The following is a 15,979-nucleotide window of genomic DNA, read 5'->3' as shown; positions in this document are numbered from 1 at the left end:
CAAATTTTTCACTTGAAATGGTCTTTATTTGAATTTATCTTGTGATGGTAGATAGTTTCCTGAACTTCTGTTTTATGTCGTTTTCAATATGTCCAAAGACCATTTAGTCAGTCAGTCAGTCAGTTATAAGCAACAAAGAATCTGGCATATATGTGGATCAGTTTAAGCTACTACATTATATCAATACAGTCAGATGAAATCAACAAATCAACTACCGGAGTATTGGAAGTAGTAACATCATCAGTGGTAATAGAAAACTTTAAGCATATAAAGAAATGATTCTAAAAAAAAGAATGAATTCCCATCATTAAAAGTATTTGATCATTTTATATCTCAAAATATGATGGAATTCAAAGAGTGGATGCATATACACTATTGTTATTGGTTCTGAACTATGTCACTCAATGTTTGAAACTGTTATTTACGAAAATTGATGAGACTCTAACTGGATAGTCTGCTTCTACCGAAACATCTCAGTCCAAATCAGTGACTTTAATTACTAATGATACGTCTTGTTTTGGCCACTCCTTGCTATCTTCCCACCTATTCCTACACCACGAAACATTAAAATTTGCGGTAGGCATTGGTTGAGCATACGTAGTACATGTCTCAATCATCTCAGTCAATGAAGGTTCACCAACATATCAATCAATTCACCATGTTTAACTGGTCCTATGTGTTTAACCTAAGCAATGCTATTTCACTGGCCCAAGCATACGCGCGCAATGCTTCCAATACAAACATATTGGTAATTTCCAAATATCCCCTATTTTCAAACGCTAAATTTCATTTCCATAAAATAACACAACGAACTGTTGCGCAATATATTTATGTTTTGGCTAACAGAGAGATGTCTGACTTACTTAACAAGTGATTTACATAATCAGAAACCAAGTAAGCTTTTTGAATTCGTTCAATGACTTTATCAGAAACCATTTTGTCACTGTTTCTGACGAAATCTCAGCTAAACAGTAAGTCGAAGCTAACCAATCTTTTATATGGCTAGAAATAATTTCGGTATTATAGCTGATATCAGTTCGTGAAGAAAACTATAATTTATGTTCCTAACCCTCATATGAAATTGTAAATCCTCGAAGGTCGTCCATAAACTATAATCTCACCACTGAAGCTATTCGAAACTATCTCCTTGTGAACATATCCAGTGAATAATAGTCAGACATTTTAGATGAAAAGCACAACCTATGTAAAAGTTATCCATTTAAATCAAGTGTGAAGTGAAAATTACGCTTTCATATCCAGTGAGACTAACTAAATGATTGTAAATATGACTAAAAGTATTAAGTATAATATAGTTATTCAACATTGAAATAAAACATTGAGTAATCTCAGTTTAAACTTTTATCAATTAGTTGAAAACGTGAGTCAATTGAAGCTAGACCACCAGGGTAAACCTGGCGGTCCTATTGTAGGACGAAACGGCCGTCCAGTGCTTCCAGGTTTTCCCTGGTGGTCTAGCTTCAAATGACTCACGCTTTCAACTATGAAAATACTAAATCTCCACAAAAAACCCCTTCTGATGATTTTAATAATTAATTTTAAATTTTAAAGATTTCATTCCTTTCTTCTTTATCTATTCATAGACATTTCATTTGTCGTCAACATTGGCAAGTTTATCAGTTTATTTAGATTCAGAAGGACAACCATCTGCATCACCAGCTAATAATAATGATCCATTAGATAGAACTATATTAACTTCAATTAGTGCACAACCACAAACTGCTGTTATACCAGTGAAAAATTTAATACCAGATACAGAATATGTATTTGAATGGTCATCTGGTAATGAATTCGGTTTAAGTGTTATGATACAATTTACTTTATGGACTAAAAAACTTGAAACTGCACCAACAATTAAAGTGAGAGTGTTTTTCGATTTTTTTTCTTCTTTTAGTTTCTTTATTCTTATCGTTATTGTTGGTGTTAGTGTTTAAAATAAAGAATTGAACTTGATCTGTACTGAGTGATTAGAAAGTGTAGTTAAACAGTATCGGGTGAGAGGCAGTTACCCATCAAAGTTAATGTGGGATGATAGTGCAATATAATGAACCGATTGGAGTTTCACATGGACACCATTAAATCCCGGAATTCGCGTGAGACCGAAGGTCCTGAGTTAGTTCCTCTCTGGTGAGAGTCTGCAGATGGGCATGGTCGAGGAGTCCATACTGAGACGAAAGGGATATCCAATACTTCCAGTTTTTTAATGGTAATTTAATCTAGATCGGTTCATAATTTCGAATAAATTCAACACTCGCCACATCTGCAGGCTGACAAATATGGCATTGATCAGTATTCCGTGATAAGTCATTGTGATCATAATATTTCTTTCGAAGGTCACTCGTGGCCCGAACATTACAAAGGGTTAAAATGTCATAGGGACCACTTACTCCTTCACGGTTGTGAGTATGCCTTGCTGAACAATGCCAATGTCTAGGATTTTCTGGACTGTGTTCAACTAACCGACATCAAAACATAATACACGAAATATCGAGTCACTAAAACTAACGGACTTACTATAACTTGATTGATTGAATTTGATCAATGCTAAAAGACTAGACAAACATAAAATCGAACATTGCTCAGGGGTCAATCAATATAAATTAAACATACCAATATAATAACAATGAAGAAACAGATACCTATCAGCGTTTATAAGCACTGGACGGCCGTTTCGTCCTATTGTGCGACTCTTCAGCTTCAATTTACTCATGGTTTGAACTATATAAAATTACTAAAATCTCCACAAAACCCCTTTCTGATAATGATCATATGCTCGATAGTGACTGACTTCAAGAAGCATATCCTGGAGTTCTGGTGGGAAGCAGTGACCAGTGGAGTTCAACCAGGTCTGTTGTAAGATATCAACTCAATAAAGACATTGGTGAATGGTTGCTCAATTTCGTGGATTGGTTGAAGTCAGACATTAACACCGTTGCATGCCGACTCAGTGGTCTAGTGGATAGGCGCTCGCGCGCGAGACTGATAGGTCCTTGGTTGGAATGTCGCGAGGTGGGATCGTGGATGCACATTGCTGAGGAGTCCCACAATAGGACGACTTCACCATCTAGTGCTTCCAGGTTTAAAGTTTCGTTATATGATCAGGTAAAATTTCACTTGGCTAACATAATACATTCTATTTTACAAATTTTATTCTTTTTTTTCACCAATAAAGTATACTGTATTCATTCCATTTCATTAATGATTCATAAGCTTACGTAATCTATAATCAATTATTGAATAAACAATGACTTTTATAAAATCTCATAGGGAAAATTATGTTTAATATAAATATATGTATCTTATAAATAATTCACTGGACATATATATTGATTGATTTATTACTTTTTTTTTAAAAAAAAGGGATACTTAGAAGGGGGAAGTTGCCTTCGTAACAAAAAATAAAAAAAAAGAAATATTGTTCAGAAACTAGGATAACATAGACATATATATATATGTATATATAGGGTTGACGAATATGACAAGAGAAAACAAGCTGTATAGCTTGATCAATAATAATATGCAGACTATATAGCTATTTAAAACAGATAGAATAAGATATAAAATGGTTCAATTTAAATGGATTTATTCTTTGAAATTTACTAAAAAGAGTAGCTTGATTTTAGTCCATATAATCTTCAATGTAGTCCCAATTTTACAAAATGTCAACAGCTCTTAAGTATATATATATATATATATATATATATATATATATATATATATATATATATATATATTTGTCACTGATAGAGTTATATATGATTTTGGCACAACAACAAAAAAGGAATAACAATTAAGGCGTACCAGAAAAGAGGAGTCCCACAGTAAGATGAAACGGCCATCCAGTGCTTCCAAGTTTTCCACGGTGGTCTAGCTTCAATTGACTCTTGATCTCAACTCTTAAAATAAAAAAAAATTTGTTTGTTATCACCGAATCACAATGACAATCTTAAATATATAAATTATTTTATATTTTATCTATTTATTCTGAAAAACATGTAAATAAATGAGTTTTATTTTAATTTTTTATTTTTGTTCATGACAAAGAAATCACTCTGTTAGTAGCTCATCAAATTAGGAATTTTCAAATAGTTAACAATCTCTATGCATTGCTTCCTAATGTTGATATTAATACAATCATCATTGCCTTGACTTAATTTCCCCAAGCCTTCGGAAAATTTAATAATCAAGATGATGCATTCCATGTAAAATTGTTTATGGTTATGTAAAAGATCTAGAAAAAAAAAAACCTTCAGCATGAATAAACTCTTATCCGTATCAATGATGTTACATAGCAATATTCTTGCAAAACTTGGTTAAGAAAACTAATAATTAGTATTTAATAATCAATGGACTTTATAAAAACCCCTTAAATTTTAGTAGTTTTCATAACATCTATTGAGAAATAGTATTCATTTATAAAGGTTCTTTGCTGATTAGTTGAAAAACTACACGGTCATTATGTAGTGAACATAAACACGACTAGAGACAATCGAATATACTTAGACATAAATTACAGATTATCGCACTAAATTTTGATGACCATACAGTCAATGGTTAATTTGCAAAATAACCTTCACTTGTCTCAATCTTAACTGTTCCTTCAGTAAATATCAATCAATCTTCTCTGATTTCATTGTTCATGCATTTTTGTACCGATTGCGTTTCATTTCAGTTCTTTCTTTATCGATCTTCTGCCAAAATACATTCTATGTCTGACCATCACCATATACTACTTATATGGATATAAGTAGACAACACCAAAAGTATAGTAATTACTTAACCCTTCCTGTACACTATAACTTGATCCTAGTACAGAAATTAACGTTTCGTTTACGGAAAAGCTAAGTTACTAGTTTAATCTCTAGTGCTAGTACTTAAATTTTAATAATCAATTAAATGTGTAGTTCAGTTTGTATCCATAAAATATCAAAAGACAATTGTGTCAGACGATGAACCTGACTTATACAAATAGATATGTTCTTTCATTAATCAGCTGTTTTTTAACATCTAATGTTTCCCATAAGTGTTTATTGTCAATTTAAACAACTTTAACACTAACTGAAACTGGGAACTAATTTTATTTTCGGATTGATATTTTTGTAAGTTCTTAAAAACCGATGAGTATCCTGGTGAACACTTAACTCGTTAATTAATAAGATAAGCTCTATTGGAATTCATGATCTTTTCATTCTATATAGATCTCCTTTGAATATCATCATTATTCCTAATGAATAGATAATCCGATTATTGATTATGAAACTCTTCAATATGGGAACGAATAATAACAATTCATCTAGTATTATTTATTTGAATCTTCCCATCAATGTGTTAGGGACTGTAACTGGTCAGTCACTAATCAGTCTCTAATAATGACTATGTTAATAAACAGTTGTTTAGTGATGTTTGAGTTCTAATTGCACCCAAATTGACGTCAATTTTTGATGAATACTACCGAAAACCTTTCCATCTATGTCAAACTCATTTTATATTACTCGTTAGATTATCATTCTATATTATTGGTTGAAAAGAGAAAAATTAATCAGTAATGAAGACTAAAAGAGATCCTATTCTTTATTATTTCAGACGAATCATCTACCTCAGATATCATTATATATATATATATATATATATATATATATATATATATATGTATTCCATCTTTAATTTCCCTTAACAACTAAATTCACTCATAATTTTCCATTAAAATAATTGGAGCATAAAATGAATTCATTTCTATCTTTATATGCCCCCTATATTGATTGATCAATAAAACATTTTTTTGTCTTTTGATTGGATAAAATAAATATTAGATAGTTGACCATAATCATTACCTACCTACCAACCTAACTACTTACTTACTTAACTCAATAATAATAACTAGAATATATCCACTTCACATGTTAGTAACTAAATAATATTGTTCCATATTATTTTATAATATTTAGTAACTAAGTCAAAATATATTGGTTAATCAGCTAAAAAAAAACAACAACAACAATAGTTATCCATTTTAAGCAAAATGAAGTTGAAAGAAAAATATTCAAATAACATTGAAATCTGTAATGGAAACTGAGTAAACTCTACTCATTTGAATATCATTTCAACTCAAATATCTTTTGAGCTATTTTACCTAACAATTTAATGATGAATATTTAAGGTTAAGAGTTCGTTCAAGAGATCGAATATCTTTGATTCAAATCCCGCGTGTAGGATTGTTGATGCGCATTGTTAAGGAGTCTCATATTAGGACGAAACAACTGTCCAGTTCTTTCAAGTTTTCAATGGTAATCTAATATGAATAGACTCATGAATTCAACTATCAGAATATTTAAATGTTCAGATTCTTAAAAAAGTTTAAATTATTGAAAAACACATCATTACATAATTGTTCATACTCAGTAATAGTACTTTTTATGTACAGTTTCTCTTTATTCAGAGCATTCACATTTTGTATAATTTGTATATTGAATTATGCTTCAGAATGATTTCCAAATAGTAATGATAGTAACTAACTTTTACTTTCAATATGACCATTAAATGAGATTGCGGTGGACCAAAAAATAGATTAACCAAAAATGGCAATATAGTTATTACATCCAAAAGTTTATGTAACAATCAACAGCTTATAAGTTATTAACACACAAATAAAAGTTTAGGGACGTTACTTAAATTGGCTGGCTATTGTGTGTTCCTTTGTGCTTAGTCCCAAAAATCCACAATTATAGACAATTAATAATTCCAATGAGATAGATATGGCTCCAGTAAATTGACCAAACGTAGAACATAGTGGGAATGTCACAATAGCCTATAAATATTGATGACAGTCAATGAGTAGTTCGGTTAACATATCCACAGGCACAATAGAACGAAATATGTGTGTATGAGAGTGTATTTATTTATGAGCAGTTATAATGTCATGCTATGTTGAATTCAAAAACGGAAGGAAGTTAGTAAGTGTTCAAGGTCATACACTTAAACAACAAGTACTATAGTACCGGATTATATGTTAAGCCCATATACTTCATTCTAGCTACTGTCCAAGTCCATTCGCCTATCCATTATGAGTCATATTTTGATCTTGTTAATTATTCGCTTATTAACCTTGACTACTTTTTATATGAGCGCATGTATATTCACACTTCGTACCTTATTCATCATATGTCTGTCATTCAATATTGTCTGATTATAAATACTGAGTAATGAGTGCTCATGCGAGTTGGCTTCCCCGCCATCTCCAATACGCATTATCTTTCGCTTCGCTCTCGAGTTGGCTTACCAGCCATCTTCACTACGTGTCATCTTTCTGGTCTACGTCATTTGTTAATAAAAATGTAGTTGCCACTTCCTTTTGCCTTCTGATATTATGCAGCATTAAGACTTGTATTATAACGGCTATCGAAGTGAACCATTAATGAAGCACGGCATTACAGAATTGGTAATCCCGACATGCGAACACGCAACAGTACAATTGTTTAATGATAAATGCACAGAATGTGAAAATAAACAAAATAAATGCAAAAGTTATCAAAAATTGTTTACAAAATAGGTTTAATACGCCTATCTCCACAAGGTTATCTTACATGATTATGCAATTCTACATAAACGTGAACATCTAAGAAATATAGGTGATAAAAGTCACAGTTTCACAGTCCATCATAAAATGTATATTAATAACGATATATTATGAATAACCTATATGAACTTTTAGCAAATGGGTATTTTATTTTGACAACAATATAAGCGAATAGAATAAATTCACTTAGTCTTGTTTGTTTGAATCTTCCCATCGATGTGTTGAACTTCAACTGGTCAGTTAGCAGGCACATCCAGCTGACGAGTCCCAACTAGGACGAAACGCGCGTCCTGAATTCCACTGCTAGCCACTATCCATCTCTGCTTACCATGCTTGTGAATTAAGGCTATATCGAGGCAATACGCACAGTATGCACATGTGCCAATTAGAGACTGACCAGTTGCAGTCCTAACACATCGATGGGAAGATTCAAACAAACACTAAATGAATCTAAACTTCACCCCATCGCACAAGCAAGTGGCTATCGGGACTCAGTGGCCGAATGGATAACGCGATGGCGTTTGAAGCGAAAGGTACTGGGTTCGAGTCCCAGAGTGAACATCAACTCTGAGATGCAGGTACATCCAGCTGACGAGTCCCAAATAGAACGAGACGCGCGTCCTGGATTCCACTGCTAACCACTATCCATCTCTGCTTAAATAGAATATTGTTGTAAAGGTAGGATACTTGTTATAACACTAGGGTTTCTTGTTATAAGAGTTGTTTTACTTTTTACACGTATGTGGGACGTTAATTTACCTTAGACGAATATCTACACTAGATTTCCCACCCAGTGTCTATTCTACAGGACTTCAATACACAACTCAGATCAAGAACACGTGATTAGCCTGACTAGAATGTCAATATATATCCACACACCCAAAATTCGATACCATCTAACAACAAAGAACAGTTAGTCAGGATAGGGGAATATATATATCACACATAATACCTGTCACACTATCTGCATGTCTGACTCAGCAAAACAACCAATCATTATCCTTCTCGCGTGCACATCACATATAATAAACAAGTGTTTAGATTGTTAAAAATGTAACTGAGATGAAACTGTAAATTATTGAACAAAAACCTACCATATCACTTGTGACTTGCATGATGTGTGAAGAATGTATAATAGCCGCTAAACACAGGTAAATCTAATGGTATATACTTATAAAAGGTACAAATATTATAAATGTAAACTATCGGATGTTGATTCAGGTGTAGATAGGTTAAACGCTTACTACAAGATTTAAAGATTTTGTGTTCAATCTCTGATAGGGTCATAAGTATGTGCTGTTGAAGAGTATGATACTAGGACAAAACAGCTACTCTATACTTACTACTGGTTCTCAATGTCTGTTTAATTAAGATGAACTCATGTCATTAACTATAAAAGAGATAAGTATTAGATTAGCTTTCATTCGAAATATTTGTTACTTTTTCCAATCCAGGGTAAACATAATTACATAGTGAATTTTGTTTAATCAAAGGTCAAATCAAGGTAGAAATGAAGTATATATATATATAACTTTGAATGACTTATTTCTGTTATTTATCGTATTCCTACTACTTTTCCTTATGGGGTTCGATTTTGTCTCCTACACATAGCACAAGCTATAGGAATTCGATCCAACAATCCAAGTCTTTGTATTCATAAGAAATTTGTATCACCCCCCTTATCTCTCTCCCTTGGCCTTAATAAATAATTTTATTTTCCATACTCTTTATTCGTCTATTTTTCTTCACTTCCTCTTACCAATTTTTTTTTTCTCAATTATATGTTTCACGGTCCAATTATCTGACACATTTCTTATTGCGTAATCTTATAATTTCTGTTATTTCAGTGTTTATATTTTTTGTAATTATTGACCTATTTCCGATTATGTAACATTGATTCAAGCCTTTATTACTCTGATCACAACTAGTACCCCTGTTATCACACTACCAATTTATACTTTTTACTTATTATGTTTAGTTATGTAATCTATTCCACTGTTATCATTAACTTATAAACTGCCTTAATTGGTTTAATAATTTCGTATATACATATAAATATTATTGTATATTAGAGTAAATTATAAGGGATTTTGTGGAGATTTCAGTATTTTCATAGTTGAAATCATGAGTCAATTGAAGCTAGACCACCATGGAAAACTTGGAAGCACTGAACGGCGATTTCGTCCTATTATGGGACTCCACAGTGGAAGTGCGCATCCAAGATCCCACGATCAAATCTCGCTAGTGCATGATCATGGATACACATTATTAGAGTAAAACCTGATGAGGAGCTAATCGAAAACAATATTGTTCGTTTATTTATGTTTTTATATGGAATTTTTTAAAATTAAATTATATAGATTGTTTACGCTTGTATCTTACTGAATTGATGAGAACTTATCAGTTTTCAGTCAGTGTATATCAGTATTATTGTATATAATAGTTACATGATGTTTACACCGTACTTAAGTTCATCAGATATTTATATAAATATTATAAATATCGTTATGAAATATCCCAACAGGAATTATGAATGGTAACTTTTGAAAACTATTTATCGACATATACTATACATATATTCTTATTGTGTAATTATTCAGTAACTAAATTATATATATCTATACTCCTCTTATTACAAGCTTTATTTTGACCCAAAAATTATTAAAATGCGATTTACCGTTCTTAAGTTATGCTTAGTCTATTAATTACAGTCTCCTACATTTATTGCCACTTTTGGTTAGATTTTGTACAAATGTTATTTTCTATTTTATGATATAATGTACTCTTTTTGACTTGTATATATTATGTACGTATAATTCATATCGCTTAAACTGAGATTGTTGTTCTGGATTAACAGGCAGGGTTAGACAAGATGAAGGACCGATAAATAGTCTAAACTGATCGTACAAGTTTATGTATCATTGGTTCACTTGATAAGTCACTGTTCACTAATTGGTGGTATCATTAGGCCAAGGGAGAGAGATAAGGGGGGTGTTACAAATTTCTTATGAATACAAAGACTTGGATTGTTGGATTGAATTCCTATAGCTTGTGCTATGTGTAGGAGACAAAATCGAACCCCATAATAATAATAATAATAATAAAGCACAATGCCACAAGTTATAGTAAATTGACCTACTAATCATTGTTTATAACTACATCAATTTCTCAATTGCAATCAAAGTGAGTTGGGGTTTTTTTTGTTTTATCACTATGATGAGTAATAATTATTTATCTATAAATAATGTTTTCAAATATAAAATTTACTTTATTGAATGTTCAATAAATAATTTTCCTCGACATATGATGTTAATGGGGTTGCTTGCAAAGATTTTTAGTAATTTTTTTTTTATATATATAGGGTAGTCTATCAGTTAATTGCTATGGTGCAAGACTGTAAGGTTCTGGGTTCGAATCTCGCGAGAGGGGAGGGATCGTGGATGCGCACTACTGAGGAATCCCATACTAAGACGAAACGGCCGTCATAATTTCAACTATATATAAAAAAAATATAATATTAATATCGAAATTTTGAACTGCTTTTGTTTCAACGTTATACTGATCCAGTTTTAATTATAATATCTGACTTATTTTTAAGTATCCTTTAATTTTACAATTTTTTTTTTTAATGGTACGATACTTAGTTTGTAGGATTTTAGTAAGTTTGTTTTCGTTTTGATTTAATACAATGAAAATATTTTTTCTTTAAAATAGTACAATAGTGTGTTAAAATTGAATGAAACACAGTAGTTAACTGTTCAAGACCCCCAAATGCTCTGGTACGGCCTAGAATGTGCAGAGTCCGCTCTCCCTCTCGAAATACCACGCGTATATAGCCTCTGCCAGGGAAATCCTACTCACTGCATTCCCATGGCAAGGGTGTTGTTTACGAAATCGAGAGAACGAAAAGCGAATGTACGGCGCTTTAACCGGGTTGGTGAACACGGAAAGTCCACCTAGGAGAGTTGGAAAACCCTCATTCCAAACCAATAGTGCACATGGGCTCCAGTATCCTGATGGAAAAATGGCGTATGAACCAATCGTTGGTCACTGGCTACCGTGGGACTGCATTTCCTTACGATGCTCCACTATCTTGTGGATCAGACCATTAGGTCGAAGTCTCCGAGTGTGGCCCCTTAAGAAAACCACCTGTTTCGGTTTGGGCACCTGGGCAGTATCACAGCCCTCACCCAAATCAAATGAGATTTGTGCGGTGCGTATATATCCGGTGCCCCTTTGTATCAATATTTATGTGTTTAAATAAATAAATAATTAATGAATAAGTGTTCAAGTTATTTAGTCTTATAGGCTAGCGCGATAATTACTTACACTAAATCGTAGTTTTTTTTAATGGTTTAAATCACAGACTGACTTTACCAGGGCAATTATTGAAACTAGTTGTTTCATCCTTGTATTAAATGTATGTCGGCATATTCACCCTAAGTACTTTCTGCTTTGGTTTGACAGACAAAATTACTTTTACCACACTTTATTGGCTGGAATCCACTAGTTGTAATTTTCACTCAGTTACTAATATTATTTAATTTAGAAATAGTTAAACTAATACTCAGTTGAACTCTTTTTTATGTACTAAAAATTAGATTATCATAATAAGCAATGATGGATTGTGGCTAGCAATGGAATCCACGACTCGCGTTTCGTTCTATCTGGATCTCGTCAGCTGGACGTGCCTTCATCCTTAAGTTGCTGTTCACTTCAGGACTAGGACCCAGTACCTTTCCCCCCAAACACCAATGTATTATCCACCTAGCTATTGAGTTCTGATAGTCACTAGCTTGCGCAATTGGGTAAAGTCTAATTCATTTTTGTATTGATATATGTGCATCCTGTGCAGAGACTGATCAATTGCAGTCCTAAACATCAATGGGAAGATTCAAACAAACAATACAAAATGGATTAAAATATTATCATAGTTTTAAAAACGGTACTAAAAGTGAATTATTATTTTGTAACCAGTTTCCGAATTCATACAAATACTCCATTTAGTCTTTCACGCAGAATAAAACAGGGAACTTTTTGACGTTTAACTTAGTTATGATTGCCTAATTACTTTTCATATTGTTTATCATAGATAATTCATCCCTAAAAGTTAAAAGCCTATTCCTTTTGTTTATTTTTTGTAATAGAATATTGTATTCTTAAGTCCTGCATCTCAATATCTACGATTTTCTACATTTCTGGGTGATCCATGTCCATATGAAGGTGGTGCAAGACCGGAACTATCAGATTTATTAGTTAGATATCGTTTAGCTAAATCTAATTCTACTTATGATCCAACACAATTAACTGGTTATGGTGATTGGTCTGATGTGGAAGTATGTAAAAATTTAGCTTCAGCATCAACACTTGATATAAATTATTCAAATAATAATCAAAATGATAATGTTGAAAATTTTAATGTTGCTGGTACGGAAGAAGATGAATATACTGGCATTAAATGGGCTGGTGATAATCCAATACCATGTGAAATACCAGTACCGGATACCCAAGCAATTTATGAAGTAAGTTTAAATGATTTATTCATGTGCTCACTAGTGACTAGCTTCGTAAGGGAATTCTCGGAGTCGTAATGAGAAGTCGTAACCAGTGAAGTTAATCCATGTCAGGTAGAGACAGGTATCTGTCTCAGTACAATGGAAGATGGTCCCTCAATTCCATGGATTGGTTGAGGTTAGACATTAGCATCGTTGGATGTCGGCTCAGTGGTCTACAGGTTAAGCGTTCATATACGAGATCGAAGGTCCTGGGTTCGAGTCTCAAAGTGAGGGATCGTGGATGTGCACCGCTGAGGATTCCTACACGAGAACGAAATGGCCGTCCAATGCTTCCAGGTTTTCAGTGGTGGTCTAACACCAATCGGTTCGTGATCTCAATCAAAAACATGTATTCCTTCACAAAATCAATCTAATCATCTAATAACACTTATCTCGAAAATTAAAAAAAACCAAAATGGAAGTAAAATCGCTAACCAATTTAAGGCTAAGATGTTAAGGTATAATGAGGAAAAATGAATTTTAGGTATTTAGAATATTTTCCTTTTAAGAAAAAAAAACAATTGTCTATTCATTGTAAGCAAAGATAGATATTGGCTAGCAGTGGAATCCAGTTTGACGCGCGTTTCGTCCTCTTTGGGACTCGTCAGCTGGATGTACCTGCATCTCAGAGTTGATGTTCACTCTGGGACTCGAACCCAGTACCTTTCACTTCAAACGCCATCGCGTTATCCACTCAGCTACTGAGTCCTGGATTCGACTGTTAGCCACTATCCATCTTTGCTTACAATGCTTGTGAAATAAGGCTATATCGAGGCAATACGCACAGTATGTACAGATGCCAATTAGAGGCTGACCAGTTGTAATCCTAAACATCAATGGGAAGATTCAAACAAACAATACTAAGTAAATTGTCTATTCATTTGCGAAAATATTTAAGCTAGATTTGACCACAAACTAGAATCAATTAGGGAACTACTGAAAACTATGTTGCAGTTAAGATTGGTTGTTTATAGTATTAGATATTGTTAGCGATTTATAGTGAACTAACTGAGAGTAATAACCCGAATTAATCAGTTATAATCAATGTAAATCTTGACATAAATGTCGGTTGGTGTGTTAGTAGTCTTACTTGATATATACCTGAATATTTCATTCAACTTTTAACAGGTTTTCAATTGAGGTAAAACCATTCTCAGTTTATCTGTATCATATTCAGTTTTATATTTTATACAATTGACTAACTGAACGTCTGAATAATCTTCACTATGTTTGTTTGTCGTGCTGATTACATATGTATATGCTTCCTGCCTGTTTCAAGCTGCTCACTTATTAATCCTATAGGTTGTTTATTACATATATATTTCTATAAATTTCCCTATTTGACTCTTAGTTTCGCGTCCGGGTCACCAAAGATTGTGAAGCACAGTAAAATGATAGCTATCGAATTCAGATCAAACCCCTAAGGGTCACCTCAAAAAGCCTAGTTCGCTAAATCACATTAATAAGATGAGATTAGGCTGGCAAGATAAATAGCAAACATGTCGGATTAGAAGTATTAGTAGTATTAGTAATGATTAAAAGATGTTGTGCTTACTACAAAGTAGGAGTATCTTAGACTCTATCACTTCTAGCTACAAGTTCTCAGTGATATTGGTTTCAAATCTAGAATGAAAATGGTGTTCCTGTTTTAGATGATAGGAAACTAATACTAGCTCTGGTATTAGCACTTCAGCCACCCAACTTCATAGTACAAGATCTTATCACTTATCTTTTCGAGTAGCCCTAACAGGCATAACATTAATTACCACTCAGTTATTAATCAGTTTGAATGTCGTAGTTCTATAACTAAACTAAATTAGTGTATATAGAATTGCTTAGACTACTGACAATTGGTACTATAGTCTTAACATAGTCCTTCATTGATTTTCAAGTTTTCCTCTTGATTGAATTGTTGGAATTTGTATAATGACTACTTTTACTCATTGGTCCATATATATCTAACATGCAAAGTTTTAAATATTCGCTTATCAATTTAGGTCAAATCAATATGGATCTGTTTTAATCATTATGTGGTAGTTATTGAAAGAAAACTTGCTCCAGTAGAAAAAAATAATGAAACCCTTAATCAACCAATGATTATTCAATAATCAATATTGAGTTTATTTTATCCTAATGGGAATTTTATAATGTAGTTGAACTTTTATCCTTTAATGTTATAATGATTAATGTATGACTCAGAAATATTATGTTAATTGAAAAACATTAATCATAAGTGATTCTGTTAGATTCTTCATTGATGATATGTCAGGTACCTAGTAAATGTATCAGTACTTAGATGTATATCAATATCCAACAGACAAGTCTTGAATACATTGAAACAAGTGTCCATGATCTTAATCCAGCAGCAGTTCATCTATACTATATAATAATATCGTTTAGTAAGGTTATAAAGTTAATGATCAGAAGAATGAAAATGAATTTTCCAATGTAAGATAAAAACTTTTTTTTTCATTGAAGCTAGACCACTAAGGAAAACCTGGAAGCACTGGACGGCCGTTTCGTTCTATCGTGTGACTCCTCAGCAGTGCGCATCCACGATCCCGCACTCGCGAGATTCGAACCTAGGACCTACCAGTTTTGCGCCAGAGAACTTAACCGATAGTAAGAAGCATTGACCAGTGGAGTTCAACGAAGTCTGTTGTGAGGTAACAACTCACTGAAGACAATTGGTGAACGGTTGATCAAACTTTGTGGATTGGTTGAAGTAACACAATATCATCGTTGGATGTCGGCCGGCTCAGTGGTATAACGCGTTAAGTGCTCTGGCGCGAGACTGATAGGTCCTAGGTTCGAATCTCGCGAGTGCGGGATT

The 15,979-nt window shown here is 32.9% G+C and overlaps 1 protein-coding gene and 2 non-coding genes across 3 annotated transcripts in view; 2 read left to right on the top strand and 1 right to left on the bottom strand.

Annotated features, from left to right (window-relative positions):
- The window catches only part of Smp_143410 (hypothetical protein), a gene marked incomplete at both ends in the record, with an annotated part of 57,544 nt that overhangs the window by 40,420 nt on the left and 1,145 nt on the right, over positions 1-15,979 (top strand). Inside the window, 2 exons of the mRNA XM_018795043.1 lie at positions 1,602-1,877; positions 12,739-13,113. Of these exons, the coding sequence (XP_018647019.1) occupies positions 1,602-1,877; positions 12,739-13,113 (651 nt within the window). The remainder of the gene's footprint in view (positions 1-1,601; positions 1,878-12,738; positions 13,114-15,979) is intronic.
- On the top strand, positions 8,247-8,313 carry Smp_tRNA_00562_Gln_TTG.1.1. The gene has a single exon. It is a non-coding gene (tRNA).
- Smp_tRNA_01332_Gln_TTG.1.1 lies at positions 13,785-13,851 on the bottom strand. The gene has a single exon. It is a non-coding gene (tRNA).

The sequence above is a fragment of the Schistosoma mansoni genome (assembly GCF_000237925.1).
Source record: "Schistosoma mansoni, WGS project CABG00000000 data, supercontig 0182, strain Puerto Rico, whole genome shotgun sequence".
Classification (NCBI taxonomy): Eukaryota; Metazoa; Platyhelminthes; class Trematoda; order Strigeidida; family Schistosomatidae; genus Schistosoma; species Schistosoma mansoni.
Note: the sequence above shows the minus strand (reverse complement) of the source record. Positions and strands in the feature narration are given on the sequence as shown.